This window comes from Corythoichthys intestinalis, chromosome 19 (assembly GCF_030265065.1).
Source record: "Corythoichthys intestinalis isolate RoL2023-P3 chromosome 19, ASM3026506v1, whole genome shotgun sequence".
Lineage (NCBI taxonomy): Eukaryota > Metazoa > Chordata > Actinopteri > Syngnathiformes > Syngnathidae > Corythoichthys > Corythoichthys intestinalis.
The window spans coordinates 14,543,506-14,569,794 of NC_080413.1; the positions used below are offsets into that span (position 1 = coordinate 14,543,506).

Here is a 26,289-nt window from a genome sequence, read left to right on the forward strand (position 1 = left end):
ATGAAATTTTTGATGACGCTTATTAATTCACAAAAACATTTTGGAACACTTAAAATCTTTGTTAAAGTACTAAAAAACACGTAAACAATAAATCACACATAAACAACGTGGGTAAATGCTGATAGCATTAACTAGTGCAAAAGAATAAAAAGTAAACAGATTCAGAACACTGACTTTGCCTTTCCAACATGATTCAAAACAATTCTTAAAAAAATAAAATTTAGCATTAATATAATAGTATACAATTATATATGATAGTAGTATAATAATTATTCTTTGCCAATCAGATTTTTCACAAAGGGTGTCATTTTTAAGCTATTCTTAGTGTAGAATCTGAATTCTGAAATATGTGGGATTAACTTCAGAAATCATTATTTATAGGACCAACATGATGTGCTTTTATTTTGAAATGTTCACCGGAAGTACGTTCGCTAAACTGCTAACAGTAAGCTTTACACTCCGCAAAAAAAAAAAAGGTCTTTTTGTCATTGCATGTGGTGTCAATAATAAATTTTTTTCTTTTTTTTTTTCGTTTGCAAATGCTGTTAACCCGCGATTTTTCATGCTGACAGTGTCACCTTTTAACCGCAAGTTTGTGTTTTGGAGAAGACTGCCAATGTTTTATAGCACGCTAAAGTAGGCTGTCTTTTCTCCCCATTAGCCTCAGTGTAGCAATGCTAACATTTACAGTGTTTAATATAGATGTGTTTCCTTATTTTGCATGTCTGAACTTTAATTCTCTGGCATGTTGATGACCAATAAATATCTGTGAAACGAACGAGTCCCATGTGCCATCAGCACGCACGCACAAATGTATGCACGCGTGCGGTGATAAAACACAGCCGTGAAAATTACCGCCCTTATTTTTACTTATGGTGCGATAAATAGACTCATTGCATATCGCAACAAGCTTAGCAACTTCAACAAAATACATCGTTAGTTAGTTAGATGGACTTACGATCCGTCAGTTTGTAATTGTCTCCTGTCCTCTTCCAAAATTACAACTGGGTGACACCGCTTTAGGTGTTTATTCACGGCCGACGTGCAGCCAAGCTTGGCATTTAAGAGACAGGACACAACAGTGTACCCTCCTTTGTTTCGTTGAAATAAATCAATGTTTTGGCCACGCAGGTCCGCTTTTTTGGCTTTGTGCCACTTTCCCCGCTTGCATACCAAGCATCCGATATAAAAAAAAAAATTCCGACCCCCCACCCCCCCTAAAAAAAATTGTCGTCGGATCAACACAATTCACATAGGTCACCCTTTTTGACTTCAAAACGGTGAACTTCGCCGAAAGGTGAGATTTTCATGCCTGGTTTTGAAAAATAAAAATCCTGTTCAATGGAAAAAAACTTTTTTTTTTTTTTTTTTTTAAACCCAGATATCTCAAAGTAACACATTTTAGAGCTGTAATTGCAATACCGTGATACCGTGAAACCGTGATATTTTGGCTTAAGTTATCATACCGTCAGGACCTCTTACCAGCACATGCCTACAAGCAAGTTGATTTATCAAAGCGCATCAGCGACTAATGCCATGCCATAAATGATTGCGAGACAGACTGAAGGCGTTCAACTCTAAACTCAAACTTGCCTGTACTAGCAAAACATAAAATAACAACGAACAACAAACAAAAATAACGTCCCCAATACAGTAAGGGCTTACTGCTCTGTATTAGCAGTTCAGTCTTACGTGTTGTACGTTTTGACACCTCTGTTGTCAGCACGTACAGCATAGCGCATGTATTTGCATTAATGCGGCCCATTGTTGGTCACGGCAAATCAATTGTGTGCCGAGCACAACAAGAGCTGCATCTGTAATTCCACAGGAAATGTACTTGCCTTAAACAGTAGACGCCGCAACCAGGGCTGGCTAAAACCATTTCACATTAGTTGAAAGCAAACAACAATGCGCTGTAGCTAAAGCGGCTGCAACTGAGTCGAAACAGAACCGTGAAGTCACAAACTAATAAGGGGAACCCGCGGGGTGCCGTCTTGTGTGCAGACACCAGTGGTGTTCTCATGCTGGAGCAAAGCATTACCTACATCTCCAATGAACTAGAAAATTTAGTACCCGGGCTTTAATACCACTGTTATTACATGGTAATAACAGAAACCCTACACAACAAACGAAGACGTGATACAAATAGCACATGAGTAAAAACATTTCTGGACATGGCTGGCGTGATTAGGAAATATTGTCAGGTGTGAGGATGATGTTGAGATCATAGACGAGGTCAACAGTGGATTTGAATGCAGCACTGTCTGGATGACCTTTCGTATAGGATTCCAATGAGTGCTAATCTTCCCGGATGACCCTTGTCCCATCTACCTCATTCAAAATTTGCACGAGTCAGCAGGTTTCTTGACACTGATTGACACAATAGAGAAAGCTGCTCGGAGTATAGTTTGTCATATTTACACAAAGATGGAGGTGGGGTAGTTAAAATATGGAAACAACAAAATCAACAACAAAAAAATTCTACTTTGGGAATTTGTTCATTGTTTTTTTTCTTTTTTTAATCCAAGTCAATAAAGGAAAAACAATCAAAGTGTTTTTAACATTAATCTGAGCTAAAGAAGACTATCTTATTAAGGAACTACTGTAAATTAAACATTTAAATATCTTTTATATAAAATTCTATGTTATGTGTTATATTCATTTTCTGTGCTGCTTATCATATTACAAACAAAATAAATAAAAAAAAGGAAAGTGTTTTGATGTATCAATTCATTTTAAAAGTAAAATAAAAATTACACCTATACACACACACACCAAAACCTCATTCAATGCAACACAAATGAAGGTCCCAACCCCATTAATAAAGCAATAAATTCCACTAATTAACCCCTTAAAAAAACATACCGGTGAGGTCAAAAACCATTTTAGGTGACTCCCTCTTGAAGCTCATCAACAGAATGGCAAGAGTGTGCAAAAAAGCAATCAGAGCAAATGGTGGCTACTTTGAAGATACTAGAATATTATGCAGGTAGATCCCGGGTTACGAACGAGTTCCGTTCCTGACGACGTAACCCGTATTTTCTGCATAAATCGGAATTAACCCTTGAAAAATTCAATTATCTCTCCAAAAAGTTCAAAAGTATTGTATTTTGTTTAATGGTGCGGGATACACTGCCCTCTGGTGGGAGCGTTGGGTCTGGCTGGACTGTCATTTAATAATGATTCCCATACAGGAGCACTCAAATGTCTCACATGGATAAAGGATAGCTGCGCTCTGGTTTGGCCCATTTAAGGCTGTAAGTTGTTTCAGCTAATATATGACGGAAAACACTAAGGGGACTTAAAGTTCCGCTCTGAGACCCCCAATTTGGCCAAATTTCAAAATTGTCCTATATGCATGTGTTATACATCATTGGAAAGCTTTGTCTAAATTTCCTGGGGAAAGAAAATTTTTGAACAGGAGGGCATTTAAAAAAAAAAAAAAATCTAAACGCTTAAACCCTGACTCGAAGTTAGAGCATGAGAGAGCGTAATTAAAGACACCATAATTTTAACAAGATATTATCGCGTACTTACCTTGTTTTGATCCAAAACTGTGTAGCATGTCTCACCGAGTGTCAAGACACAGCTGTGAATGGCCACAGCCGGACTTTTTAGGGATTTTATAGGTGAAACATGGTAATATAACAAGGGTCGCGATGCAGAAATCGCAGTCATCAAGGAGTGGTTGAGATTTTCTTTTTCAAATATTTACCCTTTAAACATTTTTTTTCTTTGTTTGGATCGATTATTTATCATCTAACATATCGGGGAAATGAGACTAACAAAAAAAAAATTAAAATTACAATTGAGCAATAGTTATGAGGTAGATATCTGAAGTATTTATAGACACTTTTTTTCATTGCGATGTAATTTGTTTAAAAGTTTAAAATATGTGAGTGAATAATGTTATAGTCTTTTTTTTTTTTTTAACTAAATATTAGACATCAATTATTGACTAAGCTAGAAATAATAGACATTTTGAATAAAAAATATAATTAGTTATCTTTTTATAGCTGGGTTGAAACAAAAGCGGTTGTGTGGTGTCTGTAAACGAGGGTCTCCAGGGTAAAACGGACAAATAAAAAATAGTTTGGGGTCTTAATACGCCATGATACGCCGTGTTTTACAACTTTGCAAACTGTCAAAAGTGAAGGAAGTAAAAAGCTTAAAAAAAACACAATGTGAGGATGTCATGTTAATAAAGCTAAAAATAACATACTGTGAAGTTCAATTAGGTACTGTTTGTGCGACTAAAAAGACTGGACACAAAATGGCGAACGAGACTCTGGCGTCGTAAAGACGAAATCGCGTAAGTCGAGTACGTCATAACCCAGGGACTACCTGTATATATATATATATATATATATATATATATATATATATATATATATGTATGTATTAATAAATCGTTTTTAAGCACTTTAAATGTAACAACTAATATAAGTTTTAAACATATTGTCCCACAGAATTATTTTTAAACAAGAAAAAAAGACGCCCAATTCATTTAAAGAAAAAAAGTTTGTCATTAATAAATGCTAAATTGAGTGTCCACTCAAATTCGCTCCAGTTGCTCACTTACAATAAGTTGCCACAGCAACTGTTTAACAAGTTTAATTATGATTGACTCATGCAGCCCTTTGAAGGTCGAGTCCCTGGCAAGATCAAAGCTAAACCGTCTGCCAATCTTTGTTTACAACTCCAGTTCACTCTCTGACAAACAAAGAGCAGGGAAAGGGAGGGACCGAGCGTGAGACGATGCGATCAGCTCGGGACAGCTCATCTGTATTTTTTCTTCTTTTTTTAACTGAACAAAAAAACCACGATGGACTGAGGGCGCGTTTGAAGCGTGAAGCAGCAAGGGATTACTGTACTTTGTACCAAAGTCTTCCCAAACAGGATTATTCAAATTCTTCAAGTTTTAATATCGCAATATATCGCAAACCCACAAAAAGTCGTAACGTCAGTTTTTTTCCAATGTCGCTCAGCCCTACCACACGTTGTGTAACCGACCAAAAGTTAGGTAAGCTATGACTAAAAGTACTGTCATGTAGTCTGCATACTTTCTCACAAAGACCAGCCGCGTCATCAGTCATCTTGTGTCTGAGTGTTTTTCATTGTCCTCCCAAAGCATATAGATAGAACCCAAAATCTCTCTTACCTTCAGGTGAACAGTGATTTTCAGTCATCAGGTGAACCCAAAAAGACAAAGAAAAACGAAATCAGAAGGAGCATTTTATAACATTAAATCATGCACAGCAGGGCCGGCCCAGCCTATAAGCAGATTATGCAGCTGCTTAGGGCTCCTGACCACTAGGAGGCCCCCAATCTGGCAATTGTTTAATTTATATTCTATTTTGTTTACTACAGTTTTCTTTATTTGACTTTTTTGAGTTTTGATACTTGATTACAAGCTCAAAAAAATAAAAGTTCTTCCTTAACGTCTTTTTTTCCTCTTTTAGAAAAAGGTTTGGCGCTATCTACTGTCAGTACTGACAATCATTTGGGGTGAGAAGTTTGAAGTATGCAGTGCAACAAAATCTGCTTAATATACAAAATATCGATGCATGGGTTGGATTGCATATATGGGTTTCACAGTACACTGTGACGAAATGGTGGACCAAAAATATGGGCCCCTTTGCATTATTTTGCTTAGGGCCCCCAAATGGCCTGGGCCGGCCCTGATACACAGCAACCTATAAGTATTGGCACTCATTGTGCCAACTTGTAGCAAATGAAAAGCTAGCAGTTGGCCTGTAGAAGGGGCACAACAACACACGAGCCTCGGATTAACATCTTGAACTTTTGGTTAGAAACGGCAGCTTGGCACGCCGCCATCCGACCTTCGACCCTCGGCCGCGAGGGATACGCGACGTGCAGCTCGGAACCGTTTAGCAGCTGAGGGCCTCGAGGCTATGGCCAGAATTGGCTGAGTCGGCGCTCCCTGAACGCAGCATGCCAGCGTCAAGACCCTCTAGGATTACTGACTGCGGAGGGTCTTCATCTATGGTAACGCATTCCTCCGGGGGGCTCGCTATTTGACGGTATTGAGAATGGGCGCTTATAGAATACTCTGGCATCCTAAACCTCTACACATACAGTCTCTTTGCTAATATTTCCAACGTATTCCTACATCAGATAACATCAGCAGCACCTTTTACTAGCTCTTTTGTCCACTGGAATACAATTTGCCAACACGTTTCCTTGGAAACCTTTTCACCAGTCCCCCCAGCCCAAAAAAAAAAATGGAAAAAATACACAAAGATACACACTCCCAAGGTTTGGAAACAAGAGGTAGCAGACGTGACATCCAATAATGAGCCGACTGTGAATGTGGATCAGAGGCTGGAGGGGGCTGCGAGCGGCGTCAACATCAATGTTTTATGCTTCTTGTCAGCAAGGAAAGGAAAAGCCAGGAGAGAAAAGTGGCGTTGCCAAATATGAAGACCTCAAACACTTTGATTTCTTTCTTTCTCTCTTTGGCCTGAGGGCAAGTATTGTCGATGGTAAACACAGAAGCAGACTGTAGGTGCGATAAATTCAGGGTGGGGGCGGGGGGTTGAAAAATTCCAGGATGACACAAATCAAAGTGAGTGTCGCGTGAGTGAAAAAGAAAAAAAAAAAATCAAAAGCTTTGTTATTCTTTCGCTGGTTTTGCTTCCCAAGGCTGTCTCGAGCTGCAGCGAATCAAGACAGGAAGTTTCATTGGACGGGACTACAAAGGCAAACAAAGAAATGAGGACCCTGAAAACACTAAAAAATGAATAACGTTAGCACAGACCAGCACATGGAGATATGGCTTTAAAATTAAAACTCAATTTTCTATTTACGACTATTTGGTTATTGGATTTGAAAAGAAAATCCTATTTAAAATCTGAGGAAAGTGGCCTTTCATTCAAAATATTTTATGTTACACAATTCTGTTATAAATTGTGGTTAAGAATATGAGCCAACTGCTGCTCCCAATGTTGTGGGAACAGTTTTTGGGAAGGCCCTTTTGAATCCTTAAGAGGCTTGACCTCAACCCCTTCTAAATATCTTCAGAAGCAACTGGAATTTCAATAAAAGCTAACTCTCCGGTTCAATAAAAGCCCACCTTGGGATGAAAAATTCCCACAGAAAACCACACAGGAAGACTTTGACTAAGGCAGAAACTGAGAATGAGTTTATAGGCATAACCTAGTTTCCATGTGTAATCCCTTGCAAGGTTGATGTAACATTTCATGGATAAAATACGGTAAACATTGGAAGGCTAAATCCTAATCTACAAATGTGAATAAAACTGGTCTAAGGATGGAACCATGCGGAACACCTAAAAGAAGGATTTTTTACCGCAGATTTACACATTTTAGATTTTAATAATGTTAAAATGATAGATCATCATGGATTAAAGGTTCACAATCACACATATTGCAAATCATTTTTTGTACAGTAACTCAAATTTTGCAGCCTGTCATTTATTTTGTGTGTAGTTCAACTATCAGCCACAAGATAGTTGAAGTGGAATTACACTGACAATACTGTAAATTTGACTTGAAGTCTGTATTTCAACTTGCAAGCTAACTAGCTAGCCATTTTTTTTTGAGGATTAAAGGTAGAATCCTAAATTAAATGCTAACGACAACTTCTGATGATAGAAAGCTACGACTGTAGCATTTTTAAGCAAGATTGATTCATATAGTCATATCACAGGTTTGCTAGTTTGGATAAAAAAATGTTTGCTAACTTTCTTCTACTGTATGTTCTACACGTCTAGGAATAAACAGTTCTATTTTTGCGATCCATCTCAATTAGTGTTGCTAACTTGCATCGATACAATTTTTTGACTCCTCAAAGCAAAACTTTACAGATCAGGGCCACCCTCTCACTTCAAATGAACGACTAGGCGTTGCTCAGACTGACAGCTAAAATCTAAATTTCAGCCCATCCAGACTGAAAAGGGATAGCTCCTTTGTTGTCTGAAGGAGGTAGTTTCACATCAGATATGGAGAAGATGCTTCTCAGTCTGAACAACTCAGATGTGATTTGACTGTCCATGACATCACTCTATGCTAGATGACACCTTCGTTGCCATAGCGACCTGTCAGGTGTGTCAATAATGTGGCCCAGATCTGATTTGGATATTTGATAAAAGTAGTGTGAAAAATCAGCCATGAAAATCAGATTTTAGGAGGAATCCGATTGGAATCAGATACTGCAGTGGTATGAAGAAGTATCTGAACCTTTGGGAATTTCTCACATTTCTGCATAAAATCACCATCATATGTGATCTGATATTTGTCAAAATCACACAGATGTAAAAACAGTGTCTGCTTTAACTAAAAGCACCCATACATTTACAGGTTTTCATATTTTAATGAGGATAGCATGAAAAAAATGACAGAAGGGGGAAAAATAAGTAAGTGAGCCCTCTGCCTAAGGAGACCTTAAGAGCAATTGAAACCAATTTTTACCACACAATTTAAGTCAGTTGTGTGCCCAATCACTGATGAGTGGTTTAAAGCTGCCCTGCCCACTATAAAACACACACATGGCAAGAGTTGTCTTGATGAGAAGCATTGTCTGATGTGCATAATGGCTCAGTCAAAAGAGCTGTCTGAAGACCTGCGATCAAGGATTGTTGATTTGTATAAAGCTGGGAAAGCTGGGATAGCTCCTTTGTTGTCTGAACAGTCACAAAGCACAGAAATCAGATTTTCAGACGGACTGAAACTACATACAGGAGGTAGTTTCACATCAGATATGGAGAAGATGCTTCTCAGTCTGAACAACTCAGATGTGATTTGACTGTCCATGACATCACTCTATGCTAGATGACACCTTCGTTGCCATAGCGACCTGTCAGGTGTGTCAATAATGTGGCCCAGATCTGATTTGGATATTTGATAAAAGTAGTGTGAACAATCAGCCATGAAAATCAGATTTTAGGAGGAATCCGATTGGAATCAGATACTGCAGTGGTATGAAGAAGTATCTGAACCTTTGGGAATTTCTCACATTTCTGCATAAAATCACCATCATATGTGATCTGATCTTTGTCAAAATCACACAGATGTAAAAACAGTGTCTGCTTTAACTAAAACCACCCATACATTTACAGGTTTTCATATTTTAATGAGGATAGCATGCAAAAAATGACAGAAGGGGGAAAAATAAGTAAGTGAGCCCTCTGCCTAAGGAGACCTTAAGAGCAATTGAAACCAATTTTTACCACACAATTTAAGTCAGTTGTGTGCCCAATCACTGATGAGTGGTTTAAAGCTGCCCTGCCCACTATAAAACACACACATGGCAAGAGTTGTCTTGATGAGAAGCACTGTCTGATGTGCATAATGGCTCAGTCAAAAGAGCTGTCTGAAGACCTGCGATCAAGGATTGTTGATTTGTATAAAGCTGGGAAAGGATACAAAACCATCTCTAAAGTCTGGATGTTCATCAATCGGCAGTCAGAGAAGATGTCTCCAAATGGAGAGAGTTTTACACTGTCGCTTCTCTCCCAAGAAGTGGCCGTCCACCAAAGATGACGCCAAGAGTTCAGCGCAGAATACTCAGAGAGGTAAAAAAAAGAACCAGAGAGTGTCTGCTAAAGATTTACAGAAATCACTGGCACAGTCCAATATCTCTGTGCTCACATCATCTATATGTAAAACTATGGCCAAGAACGGTGTTCATGGGAGGACTTCACGGAGGAAGCCACTGCTGTCTAAAAAAACATTGTTGCTTGTTTAATGTTCCCAAAAAGTGACTTGGACACTCCACAGAAGTTTTGGCTAAATATTTTGTGGACTGATGAAACCAAAGTTGAATTGTTTGGGAGTAACACACATGAACAAACGTGGAACAGCTCACCAACATTAACACCTCATCCCCACCGTGAAGCATGGTGGAGGAAGCATCATGATTTGGGGCTGTTTTGCTTCCTCAGGGCCTGGACAACTTGCAATCATTAATGAAATAATGAATTCAAAAGTTTATCAGGATGTTTTGCAAGAAAACTTGAGGCCGTCTGTCAGACAGTTGAAGCTAAAAAGAGGATGGATGCTGCAACAAGACAATGCTCCAAAACACAGAAGTAAATACACTTCAGAATGGTTTCAGAAGAACAAAATACACGTTCTGGAGTGTCCAAGTCAAAGTCCAGACTTGAACCCCATTGAGATGCTGTGGCATGACTTAAAAACAGTGATTCATGCCAGACAGGAATCTGACTGAAATACAGCAGTTTTGTAGAGAAGAATGGGCCAAGATTAGTCCTGATCGATGTGCCAGACTGATCTACAGCAACAGGAAGCATCTGGTTGAAGTTATTGCTACCAAGGTGGGGGCCACAAAATATTAAACGTGATGGTTCACTTACTTATTTTTCCCCCTTCTGTGATTGTTTGCATACTATCTTCATTGAAATATGAAAACCTATAAATGTTTGGGTGGTTTTAGTTAAAGCAGACACTGTTTTTTCATTTGTGTGATTTTGACAAAGATACGCTCACATTTGATGGTGATTTTATGCAGAAATGTGAGAAATTCCAAAAGGTTCAGATTCTTTTTCATACCACTGTTTATGCATGCAGTCTGGACGCAGCCCGAGTGATTAACTAATTGTTGGGGGTGCCCCACAATTTTTTTTTTTTTAAAGTCATTAGCCGCCATTAATGACACTAGACTTCCAATCCATTTGCCATATCATTACAGATACAGATGCAATGCAGCAGTGCGCTCAATATATGAATAGATTTTTGTGTGTACTCAAGGAAGACCTCAAAAATCCAAGTTTTGTTGAAAAAAAAACAAAAACAAAACACGATTAGAGAAAGTTAAACAATTGCCTGATATTTTTGCTTTTCGTGCATCGAAAACATTTCATCCTACAACAGACAACAAAAGCCGCCGTCAGTCTTCTGAAAAGTGAAGAGGTTCATTAACAATATCCTGATTAGGATTATGCTAATCAACAGTCCTTGAGTTATGCGGCTTTTAAAAACGTAATGATCAGCAAAAACAGCATGCAGTTCAGATTTCCAGACAGACATATTTCAAAGATGAAATGCTCGCAGTTGCCCTACATGTGCTGAAAGAGGAACTCGCCATAATACATCGTGATTAATAGCGAATAATGACAGGAAGGGATGGTTTGTACACATGGCGTGCAGGGATTTCAAACTCTCTTCTTGAATTACTTCCACACAAGTAGAGGCGTTCAGTGTAAAAATATGAAGAGCCACTTTACATCACAATGCGTACAAAGGTTTGCTGTGGGATTCCTGCATGACAAAAGAGAAGCCTCGCCTGGTATAATCGCCACCCTCCAACTCGCAAAGGGCGTACGCCGCAACACTCCCGCTTTGGGCCTCGTCGCTAATGGCGCGAGTTACGGCTTTTGTCATCTTGGGGGAAATATTAGCGCGGTAATCCAATCTGACTCAGCTATTCCGGCTCACCCTCGAGCACTCGAAGGGGATGAACGCTTACTAGCTGGTACATATTTAAGGTCACCGTGTGCAGTTTGAGGAATGCGGCGGCGACCGAGGCTGAGGGAGGGCCCGAGTGGGGGCTTTGAGCACCACTGTTCCATAAATGGAGTGGACAGGGATCGCTGCACACAAGGAGAAGCAGTTCAGGTCCTGCGGGCCATTGTTGTGGGCTGACAGTGAGTTCTCATAGTAAAGTGACCATCACTGAGAATTGTGGCACAATACGGTCTTCCTGGGGGAAGCTCAGTTGCAAACTTTCCCATGCTTTGCCCCCTGATGTGCGATGAAAAAAAATGTTTCTCACAGACATCTCGCAAATTGAGGGAACGCCATCGTAACAGGAGAGCTGGCATTTATCAGCACTTGTGTTTTATGCAGAGCGTTGCAAATTGCAACGTCAGCACAACAGATAAAGTCTAGTAGGACATCCTAGCTTGAGATATGACGGGTTTGTATTGCCCTCCGCCTTAATCGGATTAACAAGAAATCAATTGATTTCGATTAGGGACATGGATTTAATGGAAAAGAAAAAAAAGAGACAACCCTCACAGGCATATACAGTATCCTTTATCCTCTGCAAAAAATGACAGTGATCCCTCGCTACTTCACCCTTCAAACTTCGTACCCTCAGTCCCTCACGGATTAAAAAAATACAGATCATTGTTTTCTTTTATATATAATTTATATCATAATTATTACATTTGTAGTGCTTAAAAACCATTTATTAAATAATTTAATAAATGGTTTTTAAGCACTACAAATGTAATAATTTTTATTAGGGCTGTCAAACGATTAAAATTTTTAATCGAGTTAAATATAGCTTAAAAATTAATCGTAATTAATCACAATTCAAACAATCTATAAAATATGCCATATTTTTCTGTAAATTATTGTTGGAATGGAAAAATAAGACACAAGATGGATATATACATTCATCATACGGTACATAAGGACTGTATTTGTTTATTATAACAATAAATCACCAAGATGGCATTAAAATTATTAACATTCTGTTAAAGCGATCCATGGATAGAAAGACTTGTAGTTCTTAAAAGAAAAATGTTAGTACAAGTTATAGAATTTTTTAATAAAATTTGTAAAATTTTCAATCAAAAAATAAACTAGTAGCCCGCCATTGTTGATGTCAATAATTACTTACACAATGCTCATGGGTGCTGAAGCCTATAAAATCAGTCGCACCCAAGCGCCAGCAGAGGGCGGCAAAACTCCATAAAACACAATTAACAAGTGAGCGTTTCACTGTACCGTCATTTAAATGTGTTTGAGCGGGGCATCTGCGTTAATTGCGTCAGATATTTTAACGTGATTAATTAAAAAAAAAAAATTAACGCCCATTAACATGATAATTTTGACAGCACTAATTTTTATACATATTTTTTTAATCATACTTGGGAAAAAAACATGTCTGATATGTATCTCTTTCCAATGTTGTTAAATCTGAATCAATACATTGAAAAAACAACAAAAAAAACTTTTTTTATTGTAAATAAGCTCGCCTCTACTTTGCGGATTTTCGCGGGGGGCTTGGGTGTTCCTCATTAACCACGAAAAACGAGGGATCACTAACATAACTTACGACCATCTCCATGTTGTCTATGATACTGCCCTCTGGTGGCCAAAATACATATATTTGAACAACCAACACAATATCTAAAGCGTAATTGTTTAGATCAGTGGTCTCACACTCAATTTATCAAGGGGCCAATGGAGTCTGAATGATTCTGAGCCGCGTATTTTCAAACCGTGAACTGAATGGGGGATCTTGTTCTCTTTGAGAAACCTGGTTGGAATGAATGAAATAGCATTTAACCTGTGTTTTCGTCAACAATGGTGATAACGAGCTAACAACGTGTTATGGGAGGCCAAAACATACAAACGTTTTTGTCACATGTTCACAATGTGTGACATTTTATGTCTAGTTAACCTGCATCGTAGCAGTGTCTGGTTGTGTCACTTGTGATGTACCCTAGCCTGGAACTCCAGACTCACCACTGTTGCAGCGATTTAGTCTGGCAACCGTCCCGCAGATCAATTGTGGAGCAAGCCACAGCAAACAGACAGCGGAGTGGACCAATCAGCGACGGGCGGACGTGACGTTGTTAAAACGACAAGAAACTGTAGCGCGAGCGGAGAACGGAGTTTATTCAACATGGCTGGCGCGAGACAGACTGTTGTCAGTGACTTGTGTCGATCTGTTTTTGGTCATTTAAAACTGATTTTACTGCGGATTGGAACATTCTCGGCTCTCCCGTTCACCATGCGTATTGTTGTGGAGACAACTTCCGACGCGCAAGAGTGACGTTGCTCATTAAGAACACGTCACGTAAATAATCGAATCTGATTGCACGGATGATTTCGTTCAGCTCGAGGGGCCATTAAGGAGCTGGGTCCCAGACTATTCTCACAGTGTTTGAAAAATACAGGGAGAACAGTCTGGCCATGCCAGGCAACTGCGCCCCACCCCTGACTCCCACTTATCGTATCCAGTCACTGCAGCTTGCACATATGGTAGGATTTTTCTTCTTATCTTGGCCAGAGAATATACAATGCTGTTTTAGCCTTTAGAGTTCTATGCTGAGTGATCATCACACACTAAATGCAACTCGTAGCGTTAGCATAGCATTTACGTTTGTATTAGGCTAATGCTAGGTGTGAGAGTTCTCTCAAACTCTCGGACAACTTGTTTTTACACACAGTTTGTCGCGTCCAGGTGGGTATAATTCATTGAAATAATGTACTGCTTTCCTGCCCAGTGTATAATGTATTATCACCAAGTTGGCGTTGTCCTGATTGACACTACAATATGTGCTCGTCTGTCAATGTTCATCTGAAATAGTTGGAAACCTTTACTTATCTATTTATGGAGTAAAATGTTTTTATTTTACTGACGAAAACATTTTTAGTAGACGTAGACTAAAACTAAACTAAGTAGTCTCAACAAAAACTCGACTAGGAAAAACAAATTTTGAGGACTAAAATATGACTAAAACAAATAAGTACCTTGTCCAAAAGACTAAGACAAAAATTAAAAGGGCTGCCAAAAACACTGACATTAACTCATTGGCTGTCATTGACAGCACTAGATGTCCAATCCATTTTGACTGAGAAAGGATTTCAGCAAATGATCGCCAACAGCAATGGAAAATGAGCATTCACAGCCAGTCTTAAATAAATTGGAGGTTTATCATTTTCATAGGCAGGCATTGAAGCAAGCAGGTACATGATTTGAGGTAAGCATTTTTAACTCATTGGCCGATATTGATAGTTATAGACGTTTAATAATAATAGTTAACATTCGTTCATTCGCTAACAGACCTCCTACTTCAAATGGATTGGACGTCTGTGATAGACATGTGGTGATTACCGGTTTCGAGGCATACCGTGTTATGAAAACGTCTCGTTTTCAAAACTGCAAAAAATGTTCGTCATTCCGTCCCTACGGTATTAGCTATTATATATGTCCCCAAAATGCAGGGAGAATGCAGGGCTCAACCCTCCCCCACTGGTTGTTGCTCAGTGTAAGTGAGTCAGCTGTGCTACACGATGGCTGGAGGAGGTGAGACTCCTGAAACCTCCCTCCCCAAATGAAGAAAACTAAATCGCTGGTATGGAAATACTTCGACTACAGAAAAGTTACAGACGACCGTGGCTTAGAGGAGAAGGGCAAACCGACAAGTAAAACAAGTCTGTGGAGGGTGGCTGCCGAGGAGGCAATACCTCTAATATGATTTCGCATTTATACAAAATTAAAGGTTAGTAAACACTGTCATGAACGTTTCCCAACAGCTACGAGAGTTAACTCCAGCGTGTTTAGTGTGTCTAGCAGTGGTAAAATGTGTTTTTTTTTACTCTCTGGCAACTGTCTGTGTTGCGAAAGAGTGTGTGTGTATAATGTAAACATGATACAAGTCATACACATGTGCTTTTTATGGAAAATAATTCAATTATTTTTGTTCTGATGGTAAAAATGTTGAGCTGTGGCTGTGAGTTTAGGCTCAACTAAAGGACTGCATTTATTTAAATTTTATTCAGAATATTTCAGTTATTTATTTTTGATTTAACATGATACTTATGTTCCAAATTGCTAATATGCTTTGAAAAATAAAAATCCTGTTCGATTGATTTTTTTTTTTTTTTTTTTAAACCCAGATACCTCAAACACACTTAAGAGCTGTAATTGTAATAACGTGAGACCATGATATTTTGGCTTAAGGTTATCATAACGTCAGAATCTCATACCGGCACATGCTAGTCTGTGACAAACTCATTTAAATTCACAGTAGAAAAGAGCCACAAAATTGGACGTCTATCATCGTCAACGGCAGAGTTAAAAATGACCCCTTGCGGGGGGGAAAAAGCAACACATCAGCGGGTGCTAATGAACGCCAATATGCTAAACACTTATCTAAATGTGCCTTTTCACTTATGGGAAAGTGACAAATGCTGTCAACGAAATAGAGCGGGAAGAATGTGACAGGTGTTAAACTTCACAGACCTATCATGGCAATGTAGAATTCCCCTCAGGCAGAATCCTTACATTCATAATATCATCAAAAGCAGATTCATTTTCTGTTTAGCTTTAAATAGGAAAACGAAAGTAGGTGGGAAAAAAAAGCCACTTTTTACAGACATAGCGTTCATCAACTGCAGTCTGTTACGTGGAGAATATTAAAAGCCATGATATTCTGGGGTTGACTTTGCTCTCCCTATTTTATGGTGGTACCGTCTTAATAACTAAAGGTGCTGTATTTTTTAAAAGCCGATAGGTACGACATTTAATCTGCATTTTTCACTCTTCACTGGCTAAACTCAGCAATCCTCCACACATGCTTTATGAACCGACTTACGATCTAATGAGCCACGTATTAATTATTCATCATTTAAATGCTGGGGAGTATATACAGTAAGAGTAATTGCTTGGCAAAACTCCATCGTGCATGCAGATGAGGTTTTATCTTTACTCAAATGTACCTCTGTCAATCTACCTCTAGTATTCTGCCTCTATCTGCTTGGCTGGACAGGCCTGCCAGTCTGTTTGTTTGTTTTTCAGCCTGTCTTTCCAGTGCGTGAGCGAGCGAGAATGAGGTGAAACTGGGCGAGGATGTTTAGCGGAGCGCGGACAAAAATTCCAGATGCATGACCCCCGCCTGGTCTCGCTCGCTCAGCTCCGGACGGCGAGCTGTCAGTAAGCCAGTTTATTGTTTCGAGCTTTTGTGCGCCGCTGCGGATTTATACACCCGGATTCGTACAGGAAAAGATGAGATTTAGCAGATTAACAGGAAATACCACGCCAACGGAGGAAAATTTCCATTAGCTCATTTACTGCTATTGACGGTGACAGACGACCAATCCATTTGAACTGGGAGAGTCCGGCAGCGAATGAGTTAATCTGCCTTCAGGTCTCATCTCAAACTTGCAGCCTAAGGGCCAGATTTGGCCCATCATATCATTTTGTGTGGCCCGGAAAGTAAATCATATGCATCGACCTCATGTTTTATTTCGCTGAAGTGAAATTTTAATTCAAATGTTTGTAGTCAGTGAAAGATTGTGGACTACAGAAATCTGAGAATATTGGGTTTTTCTTTTTTTATGAATTGTTTGAAATAATTTTAAAATAATGTTCACGTTTTTTTTTTAATTAACAGAATATTTAAAATATATTTTTTCCCTTTGAATTTCTTTATAATTAGGAAAATAATACAAATGACAACTACAAATGTATACGACAATAGTTGCGATTGAGAGGCTCACAATTTTGGGAAAACTTTCAGATAAAAAATGTCTCTGAACAGTTCATCAACTACCATAATTTTCAGACTATAAAGGCGCACCTGACTATGAGCCCTCACTCACCAAATTTGTCACAAAAAAGGCATTTGTTCATAGATAAGCCGCACTGGACTATAAACGGGTCATTTGGGACATTTCCACTAAAGACATTAACCGGTAACACTTCATTTGACAGCGGCGTCATAAGACTGTCATATGACCAAATGAACCACCATAAAGCTTTGAACCAATTGGATGCAAAGCTTAATTTCTTCATGAAGCTTCATTTTGCCATCACTGCCCTCTTGGGGGAGACAGTCAACTTCTACTGCCACCTGCTGTCAACACTGTCGTCATCCAACATGCCTCCTAGGATGCATTGCGGCGCTACAGATGTAAATATATAAAATTCATGTTCTGTGCTAATTATTTCTTCAGTTACTAGTCCAGTTGTTTCATTCATTTCGACCTATGGTATTTGGTAACACTTTATTTGACAATGGCACCATAAGACTGTCATAAGACTAGGAGTGGGAATCGAAATCCGATTCCAATTCCGAACAGGTTCCTAGTGTTTTGAGGCCTCGACATCACAATGAAAAAGCCTTAACGATCCCTTTAACGAGTCCTGAAGACGCATATTGCATCGTGACTGTCTTGTTGTCCAGACGCATCAAACTAGCATGGCGCCAAGAACCACCCCCTCCAATGTTTGGCTACACTTCACCAGGAAAGAGGGTGAAAATGAAAGGTTACGATGGTTTAGCACGAGCATTGCAACTGTAAACATAACAATGACAGCACGTAGGTTCAAACGCTCAAAAGTGTGTCTTCACTTCACGAGGAAAAATTACAACAAAACGACTTGCAATCATTGCAAGGTGGCGATAACTGCATCGGGAGGGAAGGTGGAGATGACTGCATCGGGAGGGAATAGACTGCACTATCCTCACCGAGACAGCTATACAGCTAGCTAAACTCCGAAATGATGATAAAGACGCTGGTATAATTTGCTGACTTTGTTCAACCATCACTTGAAGAGTGAAACTAAAAATAGAAATGAAACAAATCAATTTCGTCCCCAATAACAAACAGGTTTGCATCAACGTAAATCAGCGATGATTAGCTGCTAATTCAGTAATAACAAAATGGTTAGCATGTGTTCGCTAGCATTAGCACATCGTTCAAACCACTACACAACTGGATTTAAGTGTCCGATCGCGAGTGGAAACACACAACAACAACACAAAAGATGATACATACAGGCGTTGCCTCTGTAAATATTTTACAAACATTGACAAAGAACGTAGGGTCGTAGCAGTGCTTCCCTCTCTCACTAACTCGCTCACTCGCTTGGATGCGGCATTTCTTCTTCACGTGTAAGCGCGCTCTTCTTCACGTGAGCGCGTTCTTCTTTGCGTGAGGAAGCGCAAGGGCGCCCCCACTTGAGCGTGTAAACACCATAAAAACTAAAAGGCATGCATTTCAATATACTGGTAAACAATACACTTTAACAGGGGTCCCCAAACTATGGCCCGCGGGCCGGATACGGCCCGGCCCGGCACGGCCCCCTGAACAATACCAGAGAGCATTTTGAATTTTTTTTTTTTTTCTCAATAGCGTTATTTATTTTCTGGCCTTTTTCTGTGATGAACTCAGAGAGGGTCATTTGGTTATTATCTATTTGATTAATAGTGTTATTATTATTAATTATTATTATATTGCTATTTTTATTTTATTTACTTTTGTTCCGTGAAATATCCAGAAAGGGTTATTTGATTGTGGCTTTCTGAAAAACAATTTTTTACATATAGGCCCTCCTGCAATCATCACACTTTTTCTGTTACAAACTGACCCCGGCCCCTCATCAGAGAAGGGAACAGTTATGTGGCCCTCACTGGAAAAAGTTTGGGGACCCCTGCAAGTTTAACACACATTGCCAACGGCAGACCAACGACCTATATGCCAATATCTTTTTTTAAATTTCTATTAGAAAAATGTTTCAGTAAAATGTTACACATTCTTGTGCATTTGCCACTTATTGCCACAGTTAATATTGAGGCTTTGGGCCTCTTTTGACCTTGATGTGAGTTTGTATGGTTGTGACTTCTGATTAAACAAACTCAATGCCAATGAAAACGTTTGTTCTTCTTTTTCCCTAAATTACAATCGATAAGAGAATCGATAAAGAATCGAATCGTTAAGCAATATCAATAATGGAATCGGAATCGTAAAAATCTTATCAATTCCCATCCATACATAAGACAAATCATGATTATGACATGACACTGTCAAGAGCATTAAGGAAAGCTTATAACAGATGTCATTTAGTGTCATCCGGCAAATTGTCTCATTTTTGAATGGATGTAAAAGATCCGAGCTGGATATAAATGGAGTTAGCGACATTATTTGTCGGATGACACTTATTGACATCTGTCATAAGCATTCTGTAAAGCCCATGGTAGTGTCATGTCATAATTATAATGGTCTTACGACACCGTTGTCAAATAAAGTGTTACCTATTAAGCCAAATAAATTAACAGATAAGCCGGAGGATTCAAAATGAGGGGAAAAAGTTGCGGCTTATTGTCCGAAAATTACGGTATTAAAAAGCTTCATTTCTTCAAGAAGCTTAATTTGGCCATCACTGCCCTCTTGGGGTATGTAGTCAACCTTTGCTGCCACCTGCTGTCAACACTGTCGTCATCCAACATGCCTCCTGGCATGCAGTGCGGTGCTACAGATGTAAATAACAATCAAAATTCTTGTTCTTTGCTAATTATTTCATCAGTTACTGTTCCAGTTGTTTCATTAATTGCAAGTTATAGTATTTGGTAACAATTTGACAGTGGTGCCATAAGACTGTCATAAGACAATCATTATTATGACATGAAACTGTCAAGAGCATTAATGAATACTTATAACAGATGTCATTTAGTGTCATCCGGCAAATTGTCTCACTTTTGAATGGATGTAAAAGATCTGAGCTGGATATAAATGGAGTTAGTGACATTATTTGCCGGATGACATTTATTGACATCTGTCATAGGCATTCAGTAATGCCCGTGATAGTGTTATGTCATAATTATGATGGTCTTATGACGCCGCTGTCAAATAAAGTGTTACCTATTAAGCCAAATAAATCAACAAATAAGACGCACTGGGCTATAAGCCGCAGGATCGAAAATGAGGGGAAAAAGTTGCGTCTTATTGTCCGAAAATTACGGTATTAAGAAGCTTCATTTCTTCAAGAAGCTTCATTTGGCCATCACTGCCCTTTTGGGGTAGACAGTCAACCTCTGCTGCCACCTGCTGTCAAACTGTCGTCATCCAACATGCCTCCTAGCATGCATTGCGGTGCTACAGATGTAAATAATAATTAAAATTCTTGTTCTTTGCTAATTATTTCTTCAGTTACTGTTCCACTTGTTTAATTAATTGCAAGTTATGGTATTTTGTAACACTTTATTTTACAGTGGCGCCATAAGATCTGAGCTGGATATAAATAGAATTATTGACATAACTTGCAGTATGAAACTTATTAATAATGATAATACAAATACAATACAATAACAAAACAATCATAAAATTAGAATAAAAGTAGGATAAGAGTAAATAAAAAGTTTAAGAGGTCAGGATAAAACCGAGATAAGGATCATGTTGGGTAAGAAAGGGTAAACAGGTGTGTTTTGAATCTGGTTTTGAAAAGTGAGAGGGTAGATATATTGCGAAGATCGAGGGGTAGGAAGTTCCAGAGCTGGGGGGCACAGTGACAAAAAGCTCTGGAACCAAAGGTGGCGAGATGGACACGGGGGACCGAGAGGGGGAGGATGGAGGAGGAGCGAAGTGAACTGGGGGGACAGTTAATACACAGGAGATTGCATAGGTAGAGAGGGGCCAGGCCATGGACTGCTTTAGAGGTAATTATAAGGATCTTGTAATTGAAGTTGATGGAGGATGGGGGTAATTTGGTGCGGGGTGGGGGTCCGAGTGATGAGGCGTGCTGCTGAGTTTTGGGAGGAGCTGCATTTTCTGGAGGGACTTATTTGGGAGACCAAAGAGCAGTGAGTTACAGTAATCGAGCCGGGAAGTGACTAGACTACAGACAAGAGTGGAAGCGGTATGGCGGGTGAGAGAAGGGAGGAGGCAAGAAAAATTGTGAAGGTGGAAGTAGACTGATCTGGTGATGTCGTTGGTATGGGAGCGGAAGGAGAGCGTGCTGCCGAGGATGACGGTACATTGTTGTTGGTAATGGGGAAGTTGTCATTAGACATCTGTCATAAGCATTCAGTAATGCCCATAATAGTGGGATGTCATAATTATGACGGTCTTATGACGCCTCTGTCGAATAAAGTATTACCTATCAAGCCAAATAAATCAACAAATAAGCCGCACTGGACTATTAGCTGGAGGATTCAAAATAAGGGGAAAAAGTAACTGCTTATAGTCCGAAAATTACGGTATTAGGAAGTTGGTTCATTTAAAAAAAACAGCCGTATCTGGTGATGTGGAGATTGATAATAGCAGCCCTAGTGGGCAGAAGGAAAAAAAACTACAATGTGGTCTGCCGCAAACCTGAGTTTTATACCCCTGCTTTACCTACTGAAAACTTTTCTTTGACTGAGCATTCAAATTATGCCATTGCAACAAACATTCATATTTAATACTCATAATAACCTTCTATTGTTCAAATGTTTCCGCATGTAAGAATGAATAATTTGGGCGTAATCTTCTTAAAGTATTAGAATTTTTTTGTCACTGAGGCTGTTTTATAAGTCAGTGTCACATCAGGTCAGACGGAAATGTTCAAAAATTGGAATGACACGCAGTGAATTATAGGTGGCATGTCAGTTGACTGTGAAATTTGATTCTTGCAACTCGGGATAAGAGACTAAAACAGGCTGCAAATACACACAAATTTGTTATGAAATATTAGCGACCCCACCCACACACGCCTGACCGGAAGCATGCAACGTTAAAACAAATGGTGATAGATCCTGGAAACAAATAGCGGTACCACAAGAGACAACACAATATTTTCCCCTCTCAGTGATCTAAATCCTGAGGCAAAATGGCGAGGTGCTATTAAAGTAAACAAGGCCTGGTTTGGAACAAGAAAGTCTGCTGACATGACAATTGCGGGTTCCTTGTGGATGACGGAGGGACGACCGAGTCAAGCGCGAGAAGGGAGATTCTCAGCCAATAAAGATCATGACCTTAGATGGAAGCTGGAAAGCGCAGTATCTATATATAGTCATAGGGAGTTATCTATCTCCTTGGGCCTGGTCTTCTAGAACCAGCACTACATAGCACGTCCAAGTTCATAAGAGCTTAATAACAGTGCAGCTTGACCAGACGTGTCTTGGCAGAAGCCGCGGGGACTCCAAACCCCCGCCGCCCTTCCTGATCTTGTATTCTATTTTTTTTCTTCTGTAGGCTTAGCACATGCAGCTCTTCTGTCACTGCATGAAGCAATTAACGTTTAATGAATGGAACAATTAAGTGTAGCATGCAGCTCGGTCAAAAAGCAGCAATTAGCGCGCTGAACTTTAGCCTTCCCTGCTGTTGGTATCGAGGTGGATCGGCTAATGGTGTGTTTGACCATGACAGCGGTGGAACGACAGTACGTCGGTTAGCTTCACCGTGCAGTTTCTTAACGCCACAAAAAAAGATGTTGTTGTTTCATTATCTGGGTATTTGAAAAAAGGCCCAGATAGTGTTATTCTGTTTTTTTTGTTTGTTTTTTTGGAAAGGGATTTCTTCAGCGCGCCGCACAGCCTGAATCGTTTGACTGATCGGCATCGTTCGAATATCGAAACGACCGGAATTTTCATGTGACGCAAGGAATTTTTCGAACGACCCCGAAAATTTTTCCGTTTGCCCGTAAACGCCAATTCTTTTGAAAAAAAAAAAAAAAATTCAAAATGTATCTAGTCCTATAATTTATGAATTTTGGACATCAAAAATTCCAGGACGATGAGGGGCATAAAAGTTGTATACAGAATTTGGAAAAAATTTACGGTTCCCCGGAAATTTGCCAAAAACGTTCCCATTAAATGGGATGCAACGTTCAAATTTCCCCATTCACTTCCAATGGAATTTCCGATGAAATTTACCTTGAATTGATGCCATTGACGGCCATGTATGTCGGATCTACTGATGCCAATGTACTCGGATTCCGTTGAGGCATATGTAAGTTAATGCCATTGACGGCCATGGATGTCCAAATTTCTCATTCATTTCCAATGGCATTAACTTTGCATTGAAGCCAATTTAGATGGATGCCATTGAAGGCCATGTATGTCATTTCTATTGATGCCAATGTACTTGGATTTCATTGACGCATATGGATGTCGATGCCATTGACGGCCACATTTTTCCCCCATTCATTTTCAATGGCAAAAAATCCAATCTCCCCCAAATCAACAGGAAATCACCAGATATTAATAGGACGTGTCCCCCAAATGTCCCCGATTCCATTAGCGCTTATGGAGGGCACTGCCATTGACGGCCATGGACGTCCAAATTTCCAATACATTTTCAATGACATTTAGTTTGTTTAATGCCATTGACGGGCATGTATGTCCATTCTATTGATGCCGATCTACTTGGATTTCATTGACTACTACGTAAGTCGATGCCATTGATGGCCATGGACGTCCAAATTTTTTCCCCATTTATTTTCAATGGCAGAAAAACCAATGTCGCCAAATCAAGGAAATGACCAGATATCTATCTGACATGGCCCCCAAAGGTCCCCAAATGACCTGATATAACCAAGCCACGCCCCCAAATGACCTGATATGACCAGGCCACGCCCCCCAAATGTTCCCAGATCAACAGGAAGTGACCTGATATTGTCCCCGAAATGTCCCCAAACCAACCTGGGTGGGGCCACGATCTGCATCTCCACACAGCAAAGACCCAGAGTAATTTCTCCAGAAATTGCAGTTCTAGTTATGTTTGCTACTAGAACTTAGAAAGTGTTATGTTAAAGGGATCCACCGATATAAGGACTTGTACTTCTTAAAATATAAACGTTTAAACGAGTTAAAATGATTTGATATTGAAATCCCTGTTGATGTTTTCGTTTCCGTTTTCATTTCAATGGTAAGCCTCATTTTCCCTTTTTCACCACCTGCTTTAACATTCTTGGAACCCATGTATATTTCTCTCACAAGAAAATCGTGTGTCCGTCTTGTGTCTGGCGCTGTCATAAATCGTCGTATTTCAAGCATTTCATTGGAAGTAGAAACCAACGACAAGTCAAATTTCAAGTTGGATTTCGAACAGATCACATCGAAGTGATTTTATGTCGAGGTACCACTGTATATCGCAATGTTAATTTTTTCCAATATCGTTCAGGCCTACCCCAAACAGAGCTATTCAAGTTATCTGGTGAAAATTCTCATCGTTTAATATCGCAACATAATTATCACAAAATATGATAAACCCAAAAAAAAAAAAAAATTACAACGATAGTTTTTTTCAACATCGTTCAGGCCTAAATTGCATATTTTTTTAGGGCTGTCAAAATTATCGCGTTAACGGGCGGTAATTTTTAAAAATTAATCACGTTAAAATATTTGACGCATTTAACGCACATACCCCGCTCAAACAGATTAAAATGACATGACAGTGTAATGTTCACTTGTTACTTTTGTTTTTCGGTGTTTTGTCGCCCTCTGATGGCGCTTGGATGCAACTGATTTTATGGGTTTCAGCACCACATGAGCATTGTGTAATTACTGACATCAACAATGACGAGCTACTAGTTTATTTTTTGATTGAAAATTTTACAAATTTTATTAAAACGAAAACATTAAGAGGGGTTTTAATATAAAATTTCTATAACTTGTACTAACATTTATCTTTTAAGAACTACAAGTCTGTCTATCCATGGATCGCTTTAACAGAATGTTAATAATGTTAATCCCATCTTGTTGATTTATTGTTACAATAAACAAAGACAGTACTTATGTACCGTATGCTGAATGTATATATCCGTCTTGTGTCTTATCTTCCCATTCCAACAATAATTTACAGAAAAATGTGGCATATTTTAGAGATGGTTTGAATTGTGATTAATTACGATTAATTAATTTTTAAGCTGTAATTAACTCGATTAAAAATTTTAATCATTTGACAGCCCTATTTTTTTGCCTCGAGAATGATCTTCTAGCTTAATGCTAACAATGGATAGCAGTAGTTGACACAGTCAACATTGATAGTCGCCGTTTCTAAACAGAATTCAAGAGTCTCAGAAGACCAAAATTACACATGGAATGCTGACTTAGTCAGCATGTGAAATTTCGCTGTGCATAGGCGTGTTGTAGGAATGCGGTAACTGCGTCATAATTAGAGTTCACATCAAGGTATGCAGAGCCAGAGGGGAGGCGGGCAGACAAGGCAGGCAGACACTCAGCAGGTTCCGCACAGCTTAATCCCCTGCCTGGAACGTCAACGATAAAAGCGATAGCGTAGCGACGTCGACACCGGTGTGGTCTGTCAGATCAAAGGTTTCATGGAAGCCCCGCCCTCATACTTTGGAAAGGGGCCAATTAAGCTTAAGGGAGGAGGTGTTGAGTGCCGGCGTGCCTTGCAGCCAGCTGACAGCGCTTTGCAGACAGAGTAATTATAATTGCACTCTGTCGGGATCGCACGCACGGATGTCATAAATGTCCCGGTTTAAATCGCTGGATGCCATTGACGGCGATAGACGGCCAATCCATTTCGACTGGGAGAGTCGAAATGGATAGGACGTTGAAGGTGTAAAGACACAGAAAGGCCTTCTGACCAGTGTTGTTAATCTTACTTTAAAAAAGAAATTAATGACAGTTACAAATTACTTCTCCCAAAAAGTAATTGCATTAGTAACTCAGTTACCTGAATGTAAGAGTAGTTAGTTACTTGGCAAAGTAACTGGTCAAAAAAAAATGTTCTAAAAAAAAATGTTCTAAAAAAAAAAAAATTTTTTTTTTAAATAAATAAATAATAATACAGTGCCTTGCAAAAGTATTTGGCCCCC

General features: G+C 39.3%; 1 protein-coding gene across 4 annotated transcripts in view; it reads right to left on the reverse strand.

The window, feature by feature from the left end:
* The window catches only part of sash1a (SAM and SH3 domain containing 1a), a 423,559-nt gene that overhangs the window by 270,787 nt on the left and 126,483 nt on the right, over positions 1–26,289 (reverse strand). The window contains exon 2 of one of the 4 annotated variants that reach the window (XM_057822268.1): positions 5,064–5,161. The exons of the other annotated variants lie outside the window; for them this stretch is intronic. Within the exon in view, the coding sequence (XP_057678251.1) occupies positions 5,064–5,096 (33 nt within the window). The 5' untranslated portion in view covers positions 5,097–5,161. The remainder of the gene's footprint in view (positions 1–5,063; positions 5,162–26,289) is intronic. 4 annotated transcript variants of the gene reach the window in all.